This window comes from Borostomias antarcticus, assembly GCF_949987555.1.
Source record: "Borostomias antarcticus genome assembly, chromosome: 13".
Taxonomy (NCBI): Eukaryota; Metazoa; Chordata; class Actinopteri; order Stomiiformes; family Stomiidae; genus Borostomias; species Borostomias antarcticus.
The window spans coordinates 3,149,408-3,170,395 of record NC_140246.1 but is presented as its reverse complement, the minus strand read 5'-3'; the positions used below and the strand labels follow the sequence as shown (position 1 = coordinate 3,170,395).

Genomic DNA, 20,988 nt, shown 5'->3' with positions numbered 1-20,988 from the left:
CACACACACGCACACACGTGTAGCCTTCGTACTCTCGTCTGCGTTGTGTTCAACAGTTCGACCCACGTTAAAGGATTGCCCCGGGCGCGATTCGAACCCACGATCGACGAGCTCTCCCGCTTGTGAGGTGGACACTGACAGTTGCGCCAATAGGGAGGTTCCTCTTGGAGGGACTGTCAGCGCTCCCCTGAGGAGTGAGTTTCACCAGCTGCTCTCATGTTTCACTTGGTTACACACGCACACACACGCACACACGCACGCACACACACGCATACACTTACTCTCGCACTCTTTCACACGCACACAAAAGCCGTTTTCACATATGAACTCCGCACAATGTGCAATGAATCAGGTCTGTTGCCCTTTAACACATGTAGCACACAGGAGACTGTCTGTGTCAGACGCGTCCTCACGTACTGGAAATACTGTATTCTGATTGGTTTAGGCAGGTGGGCCTGCGTAGAGACGGCAGGGCCTGGGTATAGCGTGCAGGAGGCGGGACATGACCCAAAAGTACGCTGTTACCATAGTGAAATGAGGCTTTCTGAAGCACCGTGGCATCTAAGCCAATTGTATCGCAAATAGATTCATTACTGGACACTAGCGACACCTGCTGGATAAGACTATTTAGAGCAGTCAGTATACAGGTAAATCACCTAGCAACTCAGTTGGGCATGTAGCTGACAAGGTAGTCTGTTTAATGTCCGGTCCAACTGATCCGGATATCTAGATAAGTCTAGGTGATCAGGTGATGTCTAGGTGATCAGGTGATGTCTAGATAAGTCTAGGTGATCAGGTGATGTCTAGGTGATCAGGTGATGTCTAGATAAGTCTAGGTGATCAGGTGATGTCTAGGTGATCAGGTGATGTCTAGATAAGTCTAGGTGATCAGGTGATGTCTAGATAAGTCTAGGTGATCAGGTGATGTCTAGATAAGTCTAGGTGATCAGGTGATGTCTAGGTGATCAGGTGATGTCTAGGTGATCAGGTGATGTCTAGATAAGTCTAGGTGATCAGGTGATGTCTAGATAAGTCTAGGTGATCAGGTGATGTCTAGACAGGTCCAGGTGTCCAGAGCGTGTGTGAAAGGGTCTTTACACACACACACACACACACACACACACACCCCCTGCTTCATCTGCTGTGTTTCTGTTCCAGAGGGCTGAGTGGTCCATCGCTCGCTACTCCCAGTGGCTGGATGATCATCCTTCAGAGAGAGATCGCCTCACCCTGATCAGGTACCCTGACCTCAGCTGTACCCTGTCACCCTAATCTTTGACCCCTGAGCCCACCTCAGTTACCCGATAGATAGATAGATAGACAAACAACATTATACGGTAATTCAGTGGCAGAGTACAGAAAAATACAAATGTAGTTACAAAGCACAGGGGTACAGAGTAGAATAAGTATGAAAGTACTGTATTGCTTACATCGGGGTCTCATTCCCGTGTTGAAGGGAATGATTGCCCTCTAGTGGTGGTCTAAGGGAAGTACAGATATTTTTCCAGAGTCTCTTAAAGTTAAGAAATTATTACTAAATATAAGGTAGGTACAGTAAGTTGGCGGATGGATGGGATGAATGGAAAAAAAGATGGATATAGTGATCTCTCTCTCTATCTCAGAGGGGCTCTGGAGGCCTATGTTCAGTCCGTGAGGTCTCGTCAGGGGAAGGAGTTCGCCCCCGTCTATCCCATCATGCTCCAGCTGCTGCAGAGGGCCACCAGCGTCTGTCAGGACGCCAGGTCGTGAGGGAACTACACCTCCCAGCATACACCTCACCGGCGCGGAGGCCTCCACTGTCCTGTCAGTGGAGCGTTGGTGTTACCGTGGTTACGGCTGAGCCACTGCTTTGTTCTTGACCAAAGGGAGAGGGCGGCCATTGTGGGCTAACATTTAAGTTAAAGGGATAGTTCACCCAAATAACAAAATTGCACATTCTAAGCATGTCAGTAGCTTGTGATCCACATATCAGGTGTGAACATTTAGCTACAGTAATCCTCAATTAACATCAGACCAACTCATTCATGGTGATACTTAGGTGAGCTATCCCAGTTTCCATCACAGTATCTATCTATCTATCCCAGTAGTTTGTATTGGTGACTGATAACTGATTGGTTGATATAGCTTCATTGGTAATCGGGTCCTGTCATGTTTGTAAAGATTCAATTCTCCCATCTGACCCATTCATGGCGACTTCATGTGGCAACTGTGTTTTTGTCTAGTCCTAAAGCTTGAGAGAGGGGTGTGTGGGTTTAAATACTTTGTTACAGGATTTATCCTAAGTATAGCACAAAGTTCAGCACGTAACACAGGTGTCAATACAGAACCAGACGTGGCTGTTTTCATCAACTGCTCCCCGCATTCGCCTGGCCCTGGACAGGGTGGCGACGTCTGATCAATATCAAATATCTGTTTTTCATTAAAGAATATTTCAACATGGACATGTGTCGCTCCCTTCATCCACTGACACCAAACAAACGCATTCCCAGAGCTTTTTATTTGTACAACATGCTTCATTGGACATGAGGCTTGGGTTACCTCCACATCAACAGACACCCTACTGTGAATAGAAATTATAATATTTAAATCGGGGTGGGGGGGGGGGGTTCAGATGGGCCACTTCCACTGGTTGGGCGGGGGCTCCTCGATCAGCGGTTCCCATGGTTTCCACTCCATCATCTTCCTGGAGAGAGACAGCTCAAACTCCGCCTACGAAGAGAGAGGAGGGAGAAAGAGAGAGGAGGGAGAAAGAGAGAGGAGGGAGAAAGAGAGAGGAGGGAGAAAGAAAGAGGAGCGAGAAAGAGAGAGGAGGGAGAAAGGAGAAGGGCAGCCCTGTGAATAAGAGACGTTCAAACACTACGTCTGCACCCCTGAAAACCAAACACTACATCAGCATCCTTGAAAACGATTGTATTTGATTTGAAGCAGGAAGCCGTGTTTTGAAGCCGTGTTTTGAAGCCATACCTGTGCGATCACTTCCTCTATCTGACCACAGTTGATCTTCTGCTCCAGCTTCTGCACGTCAGGTTCCTGAGAACAGAAACAGATCATGGCATGTACCAGTCATACAGACACACCACACAGATCACAGCATGTACCAGTCATGTACCAGTCATACAGACACACCACACAGATCACAGCATGTACCAGTCATGTACCAGTCATACAGACACACCACACAGATCATAGCATGTACCAGTCATACAGACACCACACAGATGACAGCATGTACCAGTCATACAGACACACCACACAGATCATAGCATGTACCAGTCATACAGACACACCACACATCATAGCATGTACCAGTCATGCACCATTCAGGTAACACAGTGGGGTTGGGGGTGTTTTGGTAACACAGCAGGGTCAGGGGTTAGGGGTGTTTTGGTAACACAGCGGGGTCAGGGGTTAGGGGTGTGTTGGTAACACAGCAGGGTTAGGGGTGTTTTGGTAACACAGCAGGGTCAGGGGTTAGGGGTGTTTTGGTAACACAGCGGGGTCAGGGGTTAGGGGTGTGTTGGTAACACAGCAGGGTCAGGGGTTAGGGGTGTTTTGGTAACACAGCAGGGTCAGGGGTTAGGGGTGTTTTGGTAACACAGCGGGGTCAGGGGTTAGGGGTGTGTTGGTAACACAGCAGGGTTAGGGGTGTTTTGGTAACACAGCAGGGTCAGGGGTTAGGGGTGTTTTGGTAACACAGTGGGGTCAGGGGTTAGGGGTGTTTTGGTAACACAGCGGGGTCAGGGGTTAGGGGTGTTTTGGTAACACAGCAGGGTCAGGGGTGTTTTGGTAACACAGCGGGGTCAGGGGTTAGGGGTGTTTTGGTAACACAGCGGGGTCAGGGGTTAGGGGCGTTTTGGTTGTACTCAGGGGGATGGGTCTTCAGACCACATCCTCCTCATCTGATCTCTGCCATCTCGTCTCAAAACCAAGCAGCTCATCTACAACTAAGCACAGTACAGATTAGCCGGTGGTTGTGAGCGTAACGTTACCGTGGTGATGAGGCTGACGCGGTCGTTGACCAGCTGCTCGGTGTACTTCCTGTAGGCTGCATCCTGGGGCATGGTCTGTATACAGGCCAGGATCTTAGTGTAGAGAATCCTCAGGCGCTGAGAACACGAACACACACACACACACACACACAGATAAAAATTTGATTTAAGAAGAAAGCTCAAGATATTTAGCTGTTAACAAATATCCCCCCCCTTTATGTTGTGGTCTGTCTTTGTTGTCTCTCCTTGTAAAGAGTTGTTGGGTGTTTAGAAAGTCGCTATATGAATATAATAATAATAATAACAACAACTTAGTTGAGTGAGTGAGTAAAAGGTGGACTTACCTCATGAGGATTTTGTGACACCGCCAGGCCCACCAAGCCTGTTGTCTGGACATAAACAAAGGAAGGTAACGTTATTTATTTATCAGCTTTCTGGCCTCCAGCTATCAGGCTGAAATGAGCCTTAATCAAGACAATGTACCCAAGCAAGCGGTCTCAACTAAGAGCACTGTCACAAAAAACGTTCAAGCCTAGTTTAGCCTGCAAAACATAAACACTGACTGCAGGTTGCAACACCACACTTTTGAACTCAATCAAATAACATATTTCACAGGTGAGGCTGTATAAAACAGTACGGCTCGCAGACACACAGAACACAGTATGAATTAAGCTTAATTAAACTATGTTATGTTGTGTCCATGAGTCGGCTTGTCTTATAGCCTTAACAAGGTAGCAGACAGTGCTCACGACAGCTCTCCCCACGCATGTCCCTACTGACCACATTAACCATCTAACGTTCATCAAAGCAATACTGCTAAACCGACTAACCTGACAGCTGATTTCTAGCCAACTCTCATGTTAGCTAGCTAACGTTAGCTATCGTAGCTAGCTAGCACAGAGTTGACCTGGTAGGCAATGCACATCCTCAACAGTCATGCGATTAACTTATTAATATAATGCTATTATTACGTTACGTTATCAACATATTAAGTTAAACAAGACAAGATAATCCCAGGTGAAAACCCCCTGAATGATCCGTCTATATGACCTCCACTCGTACCTTCTTCAGAAGTCCAGCCATGATTTCATGCGCAAAGGATTCTGGGTTGCGTACGACGCTTCTCCGGCTTCTAAATATGACGCAAGCGAGCTGGTTCAAAGTAAACGTCCTCTATATAGTATAATATAATATTTTGCGATAGGGCAGGCAACATATTTTGAAGTGATGAATATGCCTATGCAGCTGCGCAGCCAGTCAGAATCAGTCTCATGACATTTGTCAAACTTGCTACACGAGCTGAGATTCTACCCTCAAGTCTAAATTGATGAATGCCGAATTTCACTTGGCGTGGAAATGACCGTGCCCCGTTTTCTGTCGCTTAGTAAATGAGGGCCAATTGGTGTACATGACCTCCTTTATGAATAAATACTGGATAAATTTGATGCATTTGATTCCATTTAGTATTTTGTATAAATTGTATAAATCCATATTTATCCATACACAGTTACAAGACCACAACTTAAACCAGATATACAGTAGGACAATATAACATAGGCCTACATATGTGGCTGCTTTAGAGACATGATCCTGGGATTTAAAATACCTCATACTAGACCTAATGTTATGATGACTTGTTTTATTACACCCTTGAAACTACAGCCTGTCTCTTACAGCTCAGAACGGTCTTTTACTGAGTGACGGGTCAGAACTGTGCCAACATAATGAATTGGTGGCCTCATTTACACAGCTCAAGATAAGCAGAGTCCTGTAACCCCAAATGGCCACAAGGTGGCGCAGATTACTAGAAACTTGTCTTCATGGAGTACCTAGTTGTCTCAGGGTTAATGCTTGGTTTCTGCCCAACTGCTGTCAAGCCTGGTTATCCTCTAAAGACACTGCTGAAGTAGCCAGTATTTCTCCCAGTGAAGCTACTGCCCAGAGCAGCTATCTGAACAATAACATATCAATAACATTCCAGGCTGTCAACATGATGCAGTCTGTCAGGCAGTCACATTCATGAGCACGCACACACACACACACACGCACACACGCACGCACGCACGCACGCACGCACACACACACAGACACACTCACTGTGTTCTAGCTCACCAAAACAGTAAACACTGCTGCTCTAGCTGTTAAGACTGACACAACATTGAGTCTTTAGACGTCCACAAACCCATCCTGTCCAGTAGATAAAGTATATTGTTAAAAATAAAACAGCAACAACAACAACAGCAGTTGTATTGAGGCATGGAAATAGGCATGTTGAGGCATCTCTTCAAACTTTCTCCATCGTCACACACCATGTAGGCAGCGCTACTACGCTACAAGCTCTGAAGTTCTATGTTCAAGAATATACAAGCATGCTACATTTCATATCTATTCCATAGTGAATATACAAGCATGCTACATTTCTTATCTATTCCATAGTGAATATACAAGCATGCTACATTTCTTATCTATTCCATAGTGAATATACAAGCATGCTTCATTTCTTATCTATTCCATAGTGAATATACAAGCATGCTACATTTCATATCTATTCCATAGTGAATATACAAGCATGCTACATTTCTTATCTATTCCATAGTGAATATACAAGCATGCTACATTTCTTATCTATTCCATAGTGAATATACAAGCATGCTACATTTCATATTCCATAGTGAATATACAAGCATGCTACATTTCTTATCTATTCCATAGTGAATATACAAGCATGCTACATTTCATATCTATTCCATAGTGAATATACAAGCATGCTACATTTCATATCTATTCCATAGTGAATATACAAGCATGCTACATTTCATATCTATTCCATAGTGAATATACAAGCATGCTACATTTCTTATCTATTCCATAGTGAATATACAAGCATGTTACATTTCATATCTATTCCATAGTGAATATACAAGCATGCTACATTTCATATCTATTCCATAGTGAATATACAAGCATGCTACATTTCATATCTATTCCATAGTGAATATACAAGCATGCTACGTTTCTTATGTATTCCATAGGGAACAATCATTGGGCATACAAGATCTACTGGGTCACTCTTTATCAGACAGGCAGAGTCAGAGAAAGGGGCATGTCTGAACCCCCCGAGGGGGTCACAGCGCATGCAGCACAGGGATTGCACGGGGGTCATGACCCTGTCTGCCTGGCTCTTCTCACACGATAACCCGGCTTTTCAAATAAAACCTGATGCGCCCACTTCGTCATATCTGAGCTCCCACTCTAAAAATAGCCAACCCATCGAAAGCCCACAAAGAGGTCAGTCGGCTTGACGAGTCACAGTATGGTGTGTGTTGCTATGAGACCATACATGTACATGTACTGTTCTCCCAGTGACGCTCAGATATGACGAGTACATGTACATGTATGTTGTACATAACACAACAATGTTGAGAGAACGGAGATAGACACTTGAGAGAGAGGCAGACCCAAAATGGGCCTACGACACATTCTAAGCACACTTGTGTGTTCGTGTGTGTGTGTGTGTGTGTGTCTCTCTCTCTCTGGCTGGCTGTTTCTCAATTGTTCTGCCTCTTTCTTTTTTCGTTCTGTGGTGTATCTCTATATCTCTACAGTGTATCTCTATATCTCTATCTTTATATCTCTATATCTCTGTCTTTATATCTCTATATCTCTGTAACTGTATCTCTGCCTCTCCCTTCGTATTTCCCTCGGGTCCATTTGGGGCTGTTTTTGGAGCGAAGCGCCCGGGACACGTTGACAGCCTGCGGTCCGTCCGTCTGTCCGTGTTGGGGACGGAGTGGAGGTCTGTCCCTCTGAGCTCACATGCTTTTCGTGGCTCTGGCTCTCTGACCAGCGCCTCCCAAAAAAGCACGGCGCATCACGGCCCGGCGCTCCGCTAGATCCCTCTCTTAAGGCCAGAGCAACAGCTGGAGAGATTAGAGGAGAGGGAGAGACACACACACTCATACACACACACACACACACACACACACACACACACCAGCCACCCAGTCCCACGCACCACCACCACCGCCGCTCCCCAGAACCAGGAGGACTCAGTCAGAACCCCTAATTCTCCGGACAGCACCCCCAGACCCAGACCCAGACCACCAGACCCAGACCCCCTCTCAGCCAGACTTCCACCCCTGTGGAGACCTCACTCAGATCGGACTCGGCGCCCCCCCGGAGGACCCTTTTCCAACCCTCCTCCCCGGAGCTCTCGTCCGCCAGGGGTGGAGCGGACCCTCCGGAGCGATGAGCTGCTTCGGCTACCGCCGGGAGCTGAGTAAGTACGAGGACGTGGACGAGGACGAGCTGCTGGCCTCGCTGACCCCGGAGGAGCTGGCCGAGCTGGAGAAGGAGCTGGTGGACATCGACCCCGACGCCAACGTGCCCATCGGCTTGCGGCAGCGCGATCAGACGGACAAGACGCCCACCGGGACCTTCAGCCGCGAGGCGCTGCTCAAGTACTGGGAGAAGGAGACGGAGAAGCTCCTGGAGGAGGAGAGAGAAGGGGGGAGCCCAAAACAGGTCAGAGACCTTATTATGTATTATTATTATTATTATTATTAATTATTAATACAATGCACCACATAATCCAGTCAAGCCCCACAAAGTGAGATGATGCTGCCAGTCTGCATGAAAGTTGAAATAACCTAACCATGAGTACATGTCTATCTAATAACCTAACCATAAGTACACGTCTATCTAATACTGTAACCTAACCATGAGTACACGTCTATCTAATACTGTAACCTAACCATGAGTACATGTCTATCTAATAACCTAACCCTGACTAATCTGATCGACTTGTCTCCTTTACAGTGTTACTGTAGGTCACAGATAGTCTGACTCAACGCATGTAGGTTTTGGCAATAAACCTTGCCATTCGTTGTCACACTGCCCAATCAGTGGCGAGACTAGCGACGCAAATTAATCTGATTCGGGGCGAGAGATTCTCTCGGCACCAATCAGATTCGATCCAGACTATTTTGCAAGAGCACCGTTGCTGTGGCTGGCTCCGCCCAAGACGACTGTGATTGGTTTAAAGTCGCACTGAAACGGACGTTTGAGATCATCTAACTTCCGTAGTTTGACGTATTTCCGACGCAAACAAGCTATGAGGGCGGGACATATGTTTAGAGGAATTTGATTGGAACATTGACAAGTGGACAGGTTTTAAGAACTTTAGACAGATTCGATAGAAGGATAGCGTTGATTGACGGGTGGATGTCGTGAGATTATTGGCCTAAAATCGAAGGTACCTGTTGTCGTCATTGCACGTGACCTACCGTTTTCCAGGAAGTAAGCAATTATATACTTTGATATAAGATTACAACAAAAGTAGAATTTTGTAATTTTTTTGGCATACATCGTTGAATAGGTGAACACTATGGCCAATTATGTGAACCAAAATGGGACAGAATGCTTTTTTCATTTCAGTGCGACTTTAAAGAAATACTGTGTCCCCCCCCCCCCTATTGCAGAATGGTAATATGTCCAGCCAGACCTGTCTCCGGCGCTGGCACAGCGTAAACGAAGTGTGGAGATAGATAGGTCTGGCTATGAGAGACTAGGTTGCAGGTATAGAGCCATGAAATGGGCCGTCCATAATCATGATGTCAGGTAAGCATGCTTTCTTGGCGGCTGTAGCTCAGTTGGTAGAGCGGGTCGTTCAGTGATCGAAGGGTCAGTGGTTCGAATCCCAGCTCCGACTGTCCACATGTCGAAGTGTCCTTGAGCAAGACACCTAACCCCAAATTGCTCCCAATGAGCAGATTAGCACCTTGCATGGCAGCTGCCGCCATTGGTGTGTGAATGTGTGTGTGAATGGGTGAATGAGAGGCCATTGTAAAGCGCTTTGAGTGCCGCTAAGGTGGAAAAGCGCTATATAAGTGCAGTCCATTTACCATTCTTGTGATCTCATCTGGGTTGATAATGACAGACATTCGCTGTGTGACTACAGGAGGAGGAGGGAGAGTGTGCGACAGAGAGCGACAGCGAAGCGGAGGACGACAAGGACGGAGAGAACGAGAAAGAGAAGAAAGGGTGTGAAGACAAAGAGAAGGAGGAAGAGGAGGAAGAAGAGGAGGAGGAAGAGGAAGAAGAAGAGGAGGAGGATGCTGTAACAGAGGAAGACGACGATGAAGAACCTGAGGAGGAGGCTAAAGCTGACCCCCCAGAGGACTGTGGTCCTGAGCCGGTCCAGGCCGCCCCCCCTGCCCTGCTGAGCCCCCAGAGGGCGGAGCCTTTGAGACTAACCCCGCCCCCTCCCCCTGTCGACCCCAACGCCGCCCCCGGCAACCCCACTGTCGTCGACGACGCCCTGGAGCGCGTCCTCGCAGACGACCCCGAGCTCACCGAGGTCAACCTCAACAACATCGACAGCGTGTCGCAGGAGACCCTGATTCGCTTCGCCGAGGCGCTGAGGTCCAACACGCACGTGCGCGTCTTCAGCCTGGCCAACACCCACGCCGACGACCCCGTGGCCCTCGCCATCGCCAAGACGCTGCGGGTGAACGGCTCCATCGTCAGCCTGAACATCGAGTCCAACTTCGTGTCGGGGAAGGGGGTCCTGGCGCTGGTCCAGGCCCTGCCGGGGAACCACACCCTGACGGAGCTGCGCTTCCACAACCAGAGACACATGTGCGGGGGACAGGTCAGTCGGTCGGCCAGGCTGGACACACAGCCAGGGCCGTGGTTATTTATACAGTAGTTTATGCTGACGGTCAAAATAAGACTACAGTATAATACCATCCTCTCTTCTCTCTCCCTCTGTGGTCAATCTATCTCCTCCGCCCTCTCTCTCTCCAACCCTCTGCCTTTCTTCCTTTTTCCCTCTCTCTCTCTCTTATCCTCTCCCTTTCTCCCTCCTTCCTCTATCTTACTACCTCTCCTGCTCCGCCTCTGCTTTCACGTCTGCCCTCCCTCTCTCTCTCCCTCCTTCCCTCTCTCTCTCCCCCTCCCTCTCCCTTCCTCTCCCTCCTTCCCACTCTCTCCCGCCCTCTTCATCCCTCTCTCTCCCTCTCCCTTTCTCCCTCTTTCCCTCTCTCTCCATCCCTCCTTCCATCCCTCACTCTCTCTCCCTCCCTCTCTCTCTCTCTCCCTCCTCAGGTGGAGATGGAGATGGTGAAGGTGTTGAGGGAGAACCACACGCTGATCAAGCTGGGTTACCAGTTCCTGCTGCCAGGTCCCCGGATGAGCATGACCGCCATCTTGACCCGCAACCAGGACCGCCAGCGGCAGCGCCGCCTGCAGGAGCAGCGGCAGGGCCAGCAGGGGGCGGGGCCGGGCGCCAACAACAACCCTCCCCGCCACGGTGCAGCCGCCCTGCAGAGACCCGCCCCCTCGCCGTACGGCTCGCCCCGGTCCTCGCCCAAGCTCCCTCCCCGCGGCGCCAAGAAAGCCCCGTCCCCTGCCCCGCCCCCACCTCCCCCCCCGCCCCCTCCTCCTCCGCCCCCTCCTCCTCCCCCCCTGCCCCTCTCCCAGCCCCCTCCGGAGAAGAGGAGACCCACCAGAAAGATCGCCGAGGTCATCAGGGAGCACGAGGAGGGCAGCAAGAAGCAGGGGAAGAAGGGCAAGAAAGGGAAGAAGGGAGGAGGAGGAGGAGGGAAGGAGGCGGCGACCAGCAGCATCCTGAAGGAGCTGAAGAACGCCCTGCGGCCGGTGGCGGACAAGAGAGGAGAGGAGGCGAGCCGGCCGTCCACCCCGCTGCGCTCCGCCCACGATCAGCTGATGGAGTCCATCCGCAACAGTAGCATCCGCTCGCTCAGACGGGTGAGTGGTGTGTGTGTGTGTGTGTGTGTGTGTACGTGCGCTCATCAGTCACCATCACACACAGAGGAGACCGGAGACAAGATGGATGCCTAGAACCAGGAGTGCTTCCCTGGCCTGTGACTGTATGTCACAGGAAAAAAAAACATCTAGTCCAGACAACGCCAGCCCTCGCACCAGGGGGAGTTACTGGTGTTACGCACATATTATTGAAGAACGTGGTCAGCACATTCTGAATTAATACTTCACCACAAACCATAAAACACTTGAAAAAACAACAACATGGCTCCGTTCAGAGAAATAGCTGAGTGAAAATGGGAAAGATGGCAGACACTATGTCATCTCGGAAAAAAACAGATCATATCCTGCATCTGCCGAATGAGAGCGGCTGGTCTAAAATAAATAAGGTGATGTTTGGGCACCTCAGCATTCCAGCGTGTCAGAGGGTCGACATCATTTACGTTTCAGAGTTTAATTCGGGGTGGTGACGCGTTGGAGCGTCTGCCAGTGTCAGCCTCTGTGGTTCAGATGGTATGTTCACATTTACCTCAGAGGACGGGCTAATGTCAGAGGTGGGGAGAGAGAGGAGACACACACACACAGAAACAGTCCCTCTAATATGTTTGCGGGTGTTATATCGCTTTAGCTACAATGGAAAATCAGCATTGCCCTCAGACGCCTGGGTCCCCTGGCTGTGAATTCCTGCCACTTAGATATAAATAGACCTGTTTCAGTCCAGCCTGATAAGAGAGCTGTCCTCTTGTAACCACAACACAGCACACTAACACTGTTAAAGTCAACAAGTCGACCTGCATCCCAATGTAACCCATGTTATCCCTAACCCTGCACTTGGAGGATCTGACTTTGGGTGTTGGTTCCAGGTGGAGGTAATGGAGAGACCAGAGAGACTCTTCGGTGCAGAGACCAGCACTCCACCACCAGAGAGATTATGAGGAGAAATTAACTGGACTTTGTGAACCTCCGCCCCCCCCCCCAAAAAAAAAAAAACCTGGAAATTTGCACTGCAATAATAACACATTTCTAGAAGAAAAAACTCTTTTTTTTTATGTTTTCATGTTTGGAAGAAAAAAAGCTTTGACTGTATGTTTTACTTGTTTAAATTGTTTACTGAGGTAATATTTTGTTATTGTATTATTTAATTGTATAATTGTAAATATGATCAGTGTTGTTTGAGGACTAGCCATACATTAAGCTGTGTTGAAATGTGAAAGGGAGAAGTTGTGTGATGATGTTTAATGGGTTAGTGTAATGGAATGACTAGCTCACAAATACTGTAGAATAATGTCCTTTCACTGGAGATACAAAATCTGCTTTTATTTTTTAATTGTTAGATAAAAAAATAAAAAAATAAAATAAATCATTTTACTCGTATAAAGACAAAAAATAATCACACAGATTGTGCTGTTGATTGCCTGCATCTCTGCTTTTCCAAAATGCGTGTGCTCATCCTAGAGCCTGTTCACAACTCCGTTCTGTCCAAGACGCATCATCCAAAAGTTTGGTCGTGTCCCAAAGCCTCTGGTTTAGCGCGGGTCAGGGGATTATCCTTACCTGTCCAAACCCACAACACAAATGACTTATCTCAGCAGGGGAGTGTATTAACGCCCTGTGTAGCTGGTAATCCTGGCTCTAGTGTGTTGTGTATTTTGGAAGAGTTCTTGTGCTGCTAATACCACAGCGCAGCTGTTCAAATCTGACACTGAAATGCTTTTAGCAGCACCAACTGCAGGAGCAGCTATGCCTATCCTGGATGAGCTAATGTTATTACAGCTAAGATACTATCTTGGATGAGCTAACGTCATTACAGCTACTATAGAGGGCCTATGTATACATATCCTGGATGAGCTAACGTCATTACAGCTACTATAGAGGGCCTATGTATACATATCCTGGATGAGCTACAGAATATAGGGCCTACATATCCTGTCATCATATCAATCATAGATATGAACGTATGTCTATGATGCAAATGATCATGACATGTGGTTACTTTAGGACATCGTTGGAAAAGATCTAGAGGGTAAGTGGGTCAATGTTGAATAACTTAGCTAACATTATCTAATGTTACATTTCTTTATATTAACGTCAACTATATTGATAGGCTAGGTAGCTATGCTAATGGTAGCTAATGCTAACGGCTTAGGGTTAACGTTAGTTAATGCTAACGTTAGGTTCTGAGGTCTCAGATGTATTTCAATTTTAACATAATGTTGAGCATGCTCAATGTGACATTGTTCATACATTGATTACAGTCTGTAATCTTGTCTGGCGTTATTTAGCTGTAGTGGGCTGATGCTTGCTGCTGCTACTATAGCATTTGCCACATTATACATCAAATTAATCAAGCATGGTTATTGTTATTACCTGAAGGCATTATTACCATTGCAAGTAAGCATGCCATGTATATGCCATGCCTGAAAATCGAATTAATATTGTGATTCTTCCCCATCATAGCTCATTGTACATTAATATAATCATTCTCCTTGCTTTTGCTAATACTCATCTCTTTTATCAAACTTTATGCTAGGAAAGAAATCTGGCTGTGATTCGTCGCTAGTGCTCATCCAGGCTGTTGTCATCTCCCGCCTGGACTCCTGCAACTCCCTACTTGCTGCCATCCTGCAGCGTTGGCCATCAGACTCCTGGAGAAAGCTGCTGCTGACCTGGTGTTCAACAGCCCCATGCTCTTCCACACAACTTCCCTACTCCGTTCTCAGCACTGGCTCCCTGCGCTGTCCCATCCAGTTTAGGACTGTGGTGCAAGCCTACAGGGCAAATGAACAGCTCCCTCCTACCTCCAGGCTGTGGTCAAGCTCTGCTGCCTTGAGGTGATTGGTTCCCCAGTTGCTCCAAGCCCCCCTACGGCAGATTGCCATGGCCATGGCTTTTTTCTGTCCTGGCCTCACAGCCTCACTACATACCTGTGAATGTTCATGAAGATTGTAGATAGAAATAAATTTGGTCTGAAAAAAAAAGATGCCATACATACCCCTTATGTTTTTTTTCAGGTGGAAATAATGAAATTTGTCACTGCTCGGCCTAGGACTGGACTAGACACACCTGGGTGGCAGATCCCTGATCAGAATGGCTTGTACTACATACCTGTGAATGTTCATGAAGATTGTAGATAGAAATAAATTTGGTCTGAAAAAAAAAAAACGCCATACATAGCCCTTGTTTTTTTTCAGCTGGAAATAATTAGATTTGTCACTGCTCGGCCTAGGAATGGACTACACACCCCTAGGTGGCAGATCTCTGATCAGAAAGGCTTGTACTACATACCTGTGAATGTTCATGAAGATTGTAGATAGAAATAAAGTTGGTCTGAAAAAAAAACCGCCATACCCTTATGTTTTTTTTCAGATGGAAATAATTACATTTGTCACTGCTCGGCCTAGGACTGGACTAGACACACCTGGGTTGCAGATCTCTGATCAGAATGGCTTGTACTACATACCTGTGAATGTTCATGAAGATTGTAGATAGAAATAAAGTTGGTCTGAAAAAAACCCCGCCATACATACCCCTTATGTTTTTTTTCAGGTGGAAATAATGAAATTTGTCACTGCTCGGCCTAGGACTGGACAAGACACACCTGGGTGGCAGATCTCTGATCAGAATGGCTCGTACTACATACCTGTGAATGTTCATGAAGATTGTAGATAGAAATAAATTTGGTCTGAAAAAAAAACCGCCATACCCTTACGTTTTTTTTCAGGTGGAGATAATTAGATTTGTCACTGCTCGGCCTAGGACTGGACTAGACACACCTGGGTTGCAGATCTCTGATCAGAATGGCTTGTACTACATACCTGTGAATGTTCATGAAGATTGTAGATAGAAATAAAGTTGGTCTGAAAAAAACCCCGCCATACATACCCCTTATGTTTTTTTTCAGGTGGAAATAATTAAATTTGTCACTGCTCGGCCTAGGAATGGACTACACACCCATGGGTGGCAGATCTCTGATCAGAAAAGGCTTGTACTACATACCTGTGAATGTTCATGAAGATTGTAGATAGAAATAATTTTGGTCTGAAAAAAAAAAAATCCATACATACCCCTTATGTTTTTTTTCAGGTGGAAATAATTAAATTTGTCACTGCTCGGCCTAGGACTGGACTAGACACCCATGGGTGGCAGATCTCTGATCAGAAAAGGCTTGTACTACATACCTGTGAATGTTCATGAAGATTGTAGATAGAAATAAATTTGGTCTGAAAAAAAAAAAAGCCATACATACCCCTTACGTTTTTTTTCAGGTGGAGATAATTAGATTTGGCACTGCTCGGCCTAGGAATGGACTACACACCCATGGGTGGCAGATCTCTGATCAGAATGGCTCGTACTACATACCTGTGAATGTTCATGAAGATTGTAGATAGAAATAAATTTGGTCTGAAAAAAAAAACGCCATACATACCCCTTATGTTTTTTTCTGCTGGAAATAATTTGATTTGGCACTGCTCGGCCTAGGAATGGACTAGACACCCATGGGTGGCAGATCTCTGATCAGAAAAGGCTTGTACTACATACCTGTGAATGTTCATGAAGATTGTAGATAGAAATAAATTTGGTCTGAAAAAAAACCCGCCATACTCTTACGTTTTTTTTCAGGTGGAGATAATTAGATTTGTCACTGCTCGGCCTAGGACTGGACTAGACACACCTGGGTTGCAGATCTCTGATCAGAATGGCTTGTACTACATACCTGTGAATGTTCATGAAGATTGTAGATAGAAATAAAGTTGGTCTGAAAAAAACCCCGCCATACATACCCCTTATGTTTTTTTTCAGGTGGAAATAATGAAATTTGTCACTGCTCGGCCTAGGACTGGACTAGACACCCATGGGTGGCAGATCTCTGATCAGAAAAGGCTTGTACTACATACCTGTGAATGTTCATGAAGATTGTAGATAGAAATAAATTTGGTCTGAAAAAAAAAAAAGCCATACATACCCCTTACGTTTTTTTTCAGGTGGAGATAATTAGATTTGGCACTGCTCGGCCTAGGAATGGACTACACACCCATGGGTGGCAGATCTCTGATCAGAATGGCTCGTACTACATACCTGTGAATGTTCATGAAGATTGTAGATAGAAATAAATTTGGTCTGAAAAAAAAAACGCCATACATACCCCTTATGTTTTTTTCTGCTGGAAATAATTTGATTTGGCACTGCTCGGCCTAGGAATGGACTAGACACCCATGGGTGGCAGATCTCTGATCAGAAAAGGCTTGTACTACATACCTGTGAATGTTCATGAAGATTGTAGATAGAAATAAATTTGGTCTGAAAAAAAACCCGCCATACTCTTACGTTTTTTTTCAGGTGGAGATAATTAGATTTGTCACTGCTCGGCCTAGGAATGGACTACACACCCCTGGGTGGCAGATCTCTGATCAGAATGGCTTGTACTACATACCTGTGAATGTTCATGAAGATTGTAGATAAAAATAAATTTGGTCTGACAAAAAAAACGCCATACCCCTTACGTTTTTTTTCAGGTGGAGATAATTAGATTTGTCACTGCTCGGCCTAGGAATGGACTACACACCCCTAGGTGGCAGATCTCTGATCGGAAAGGCTTGTACTTCATACCTGTGAATGTTCGGGAAGATTGTAGATAGAAATAAATTTGGTCTGAAAAAAAAAAAACGCCATACATACCCCTTATGTTTTTTTTCAGGTGGAAATAATTACATTTGTCACTGCTCGGCCTAGGAATGGACTAGACACCCATGGGTGGCAGATCTCTGATCAGAATTGCTTGTACTACATGCCTGTGAATGTTCATGAAGATTGTAGATAGAAATAAATTTGGTCTGAAAAAAAAAAAAAGAGCCATACATACCCCTTATGTTTTTTTTCAGGTGGAGATAATTAGATTTGTCACTGCTCGGCCGAGGAATGGACTTGACACCCATGGGTGGCAGATCTCTGATCAGAATTGCTTGTACTACATGCCTGTGAATGTTCATGAAGATTGTAGATAGAAATAAATTTGGTCTGAAAAAAAAAAAAAGCCATACATACCCCTTATGTTTTTTTTCAGGTGGAAATAATTAAATTTGTCACTGCTCGGCCTAGGACTGGCCGACAGTACACTGACTTAGAGGATTTTATGTAGACTAACGAGTGTAGGCAGGGAAACAAAAATGTGTCTATAAGGAAAGGAGCTGACTGCCTTAGCAAGTTGGTTGGTGAATCAGAACACATAATCAGCTCTGCCTTCTCTTTGACCTGGTTAGCCAATGGGGCAAGTGTGGCGGTTGGGGGAGGGGGGTATAATTATTGGACAGGACACCCGACCATCATCCTCAGTGTTGATTGAGAGCTTGTGGTGGCTGTTTGTTGGTCTCTCCCCAGGTCAACCTAATGAGACCCTCCTTCATCTTCTTCCACAAGATAGACCGGCTGGCCCCAGTACGCTCCAGCAGACAGGACCAGATACACAGGTGAGGCCTGTCTGTCAGCGCCACCGCCTCGCTCCGCCTCCGGTGTAACTCGGTTCTTCAGCTTGGCTGCGTACTTGATTGATGTTGCACATGGGTGATTGGAACTAAACTAACCTTGCGTTGCATTTGTCTCTCTCTCTCTCTCTGGCTCTATCGTGTCCACTCTGCTGGCGCTGATGGATGGGTTGGACAGTCAAGGGGAGACAGCCAGTGGTCCAGTTCCAGTTCATGCTTGGTTGTTGCCTACTCACCTTCCCATCTCCTGCATCACCTGCCACCTGTCTCCGCTCTACCCAGCTAAATCTCATCCCTCATTACTCTTAACATTAATACCAATAAATTTCCCTTGGTTCTCTGTAAGATCATCCAGTCATCTACCTAGTCTGCTCAGCTCTTCTGTCTGCCATATTTTGGAGTTGTTTATTGAAATTGAGTTAAAGTAGTTTATGAGTCAAGCATCCTCCAGTTTGTATGACTCAAGATCTGTTTACTGCCATGTATATGGTTCACACATACTAGAAATTTGACTCGGGTTAAGGCATATGCTGTTGTAGACACAGGACTGGGAGCAGGACAGGACAGTTCAAAGACATGACAGTTTTCTTGCATGTCAAGTTGGTCAGTTGGTGACATGTTTTTAATTGTCGTTTTGTGATCACTGTCTTTGTGATATTTTCTGATGACCAAGCCTTTGCACATTATGGAGGAACCATGTCCCTTTCTTTTACCGATCCCTGTGAGCAAGACCTGTGAATGTCCTGAACAGTGTGGTGGCCACATTTTATAAGGAATTTGGGTGGAAACTGTGGAACATCATTGCATAGTTTGACTGCCATTTCATACCAACATTGTGAGAAAGTGGAGAAGTAGGCTATACCTTGTAAATTACATATGACTTCCTATCCAATCAGAGGCAGAGTAGGGCGGGTCTTCCTATGGTGACGTGAGTTCGCAGGACTCGGCAGGACTCATGAACGCGCGCCCAGCGTCCCTGAGGCTCGTTCACAGCACATGTTTCAAATGGGCTCGATACAGGTATTGGTGGCTTCAAAAACAAAAAAAACCAATTGAATTAAAAGTTTATATTGATTAGATTGGTCTCTGATGCTGAATGATACCCAGAAAATTTTTGTTTTCCTTTTCTAGCCCTATCTATCATAATCCACAAACCATGGGAAATAAGGGTCTTGGGCCGCATGCCGTCACGTGACTTGCAATACCGAGCTTGGCCTGAAAGCCCATGGTGGCTTCAATGCGCCAAGCTGATCCTGGGGGCTTGGTTGATACATACGCTGTGTCTCCATACTTTGCTTAGTAACAACAATTAGGCTATGCTCAGTGCAAGTAGAGGATTGCGCAAGTGTCGTCACTTCAGGACTGAGCATACACTTCAAAGGGTAGATCAGTAGAACTCTATGAAGGGTACATCCGTCTGTCAGTGAGTGGATAGAGGCGGTATGCTCACGCTCAATCCAACTTAATCTTTCATGAGCAAGTTATATCACACAAACTCCACTCCAGCATGAACTAAAGAGTAATGTAATCAAAAGCCAGGCTGAGCCACAGCAGACTACATGTGGAGTCGATTTACAACCACACGTCTAAGTAGGTGAACGTTATTGGGACGGGGGTTTTGAGTTTAACAGAGCTGGTGATCCCTCTTGCTGCGTCAATGCTGTCACCTGTGTGTTTTTATATGCCTTTTCCACGTGGAAAATACCATAGCCTTTTCACTCACCCTCATAAACTCTGCATAGGAGACACTGGATGTTTGCACCCTGTGGAGATCTCTCTCTCTCTCTCTCTCTCTCTCTCACACACACACACACACACACACACACACCTCCAGCTGTTCAGATCAGTCATTCCGTCTGTGCTGCAGGCGGTGAGAGATCTGCTCTCTTCATCACCCATGAGAAAGAGGGTGACCAGCCACACTGCCATTGGATAGTGGGAACAGGACCCGACACACACACACTCTAGCCCGAAGGAAAAAAAGTTGGAAGCAGTCGGCTGAGCCAGGATGACACACTCAAGTCTAAACGTGTGCACACAGTAGCCTACAAGCTGACCAAAATACCCTTACATATCAAAACATACTGTATATACACACTCATGTGCTTCTCTCTTGAAGATCTCTGCCCAAACACAGACTGAGGTACATAGGTAATATATCAAACACACAAACACACACACACACACACACACACAGACTGAGGTACGTAGGTAATATATCAAACACACACACACACACACACACAGACTGAGGTACGTAGGTAATATATCAAACACACAAACATACTGAGGTGGGAAATATCTCACCCCAAACACTGAGATAAGACTGAGGTTCAGTAGGTAATATGTCAAACACACACACAGGTAGGCACAGTAACACAACACACACACACACACACAGGTAGGCACAGTAACACAACACACACACACACAAACACACACAGGTAGGCACAGTAACACAACACACACACACAGACACAGACACACACACACAGGTAGGCACAGTAACACAACACACACACAGGTAGGCACAGTAACACAACACACACACACACACAGGTAGGCACAGTAACACAACACACAGACACAGACACACACAACACAAACACATACACAGGTAGGCACAGTAACACAACACACACACACACACACACAGGTAGGCACAGTAACACAACACACACACAGGTAGGCACAGTAACACAACACACACACAGGTAGGCACAGTAACACAACAC

At 46.3% G+C, this 20,988-nt stretch overlaps 3 protein-coding genes across 3 annotated transcripts in view; 2 read left to right on the top strand and 1 right to left on the bottom strand.

Moving 5' to 3' along the window:
* cog5 (component of oligomeric golgi complex 5) overlaps positions 1-2,382 on the top strand; it is a 73,944-nt gene extending 71,562 nt beyond the window's left edge. The window contains exons 21-22 of the mRNA XM_084448096.1: positions 1,159-1,238; positions 1,623-2,382. Of these exons, the coding sequence (XP_084304222.1) occupies positions 1,159-1,238; positions 1,623-1,749 (207 nt within the window). The 3' untranslated portion in view covers positions 1,750-2,382. The remainder of the gene's footprint in view (positions 1-1,158; positions 1,239-1,622) is intronic.
* Positions 2,383-2,490: 108 nt separating this feature from the next.
* ndufa5 (NADH:ubiquinone oxidoreductase subunit A5) lies at positions 2,491-5,088 on the bottom strand. Its single transcript, XM_084447640.1, has 5 exons — positions 5,052-5,088; positions 4,334-4,378; positions 3,990-4,106; positions 2,965-3,030; positions 2,491-2,709 (listed from the first exon to the last, which is right to left on the bottom strand). Exons 1-5 carry the CDS (start codon positions 5,070-5,072, stop codon positions 2,608-2,610), a joined length of 351 nt encoding a protein of 116 aa, XP_084303766.1. The 5' UTR covers positions 5,073-5,088; the 3' UTR covers positions 2,491-2,607.
* Positions 5,089-8,237: 3,149 nt separating this feature from the next.
* lmod2b (leiomodin 2 (cardiac) b) lies at positions 8,238-13,304 on the top strand (the record flags this gene model as incomplete). The annotated part of the gene is made up of 4 exons (XM_084447690.1): positions 8,238-8,513; positions 9,949-10,641; positions 11,097-11,759; positions 13,230-13,304. 4 exons carry the CDS (start codon positions 8,238-8,240, stop codon positions 13,302-13,304), a joined length of 1,707 nt encoding a protein of 568 aa, XP_084303816.1.
* Positions 13,305-20,988: the final 7,684 nt, after the last annotated feature.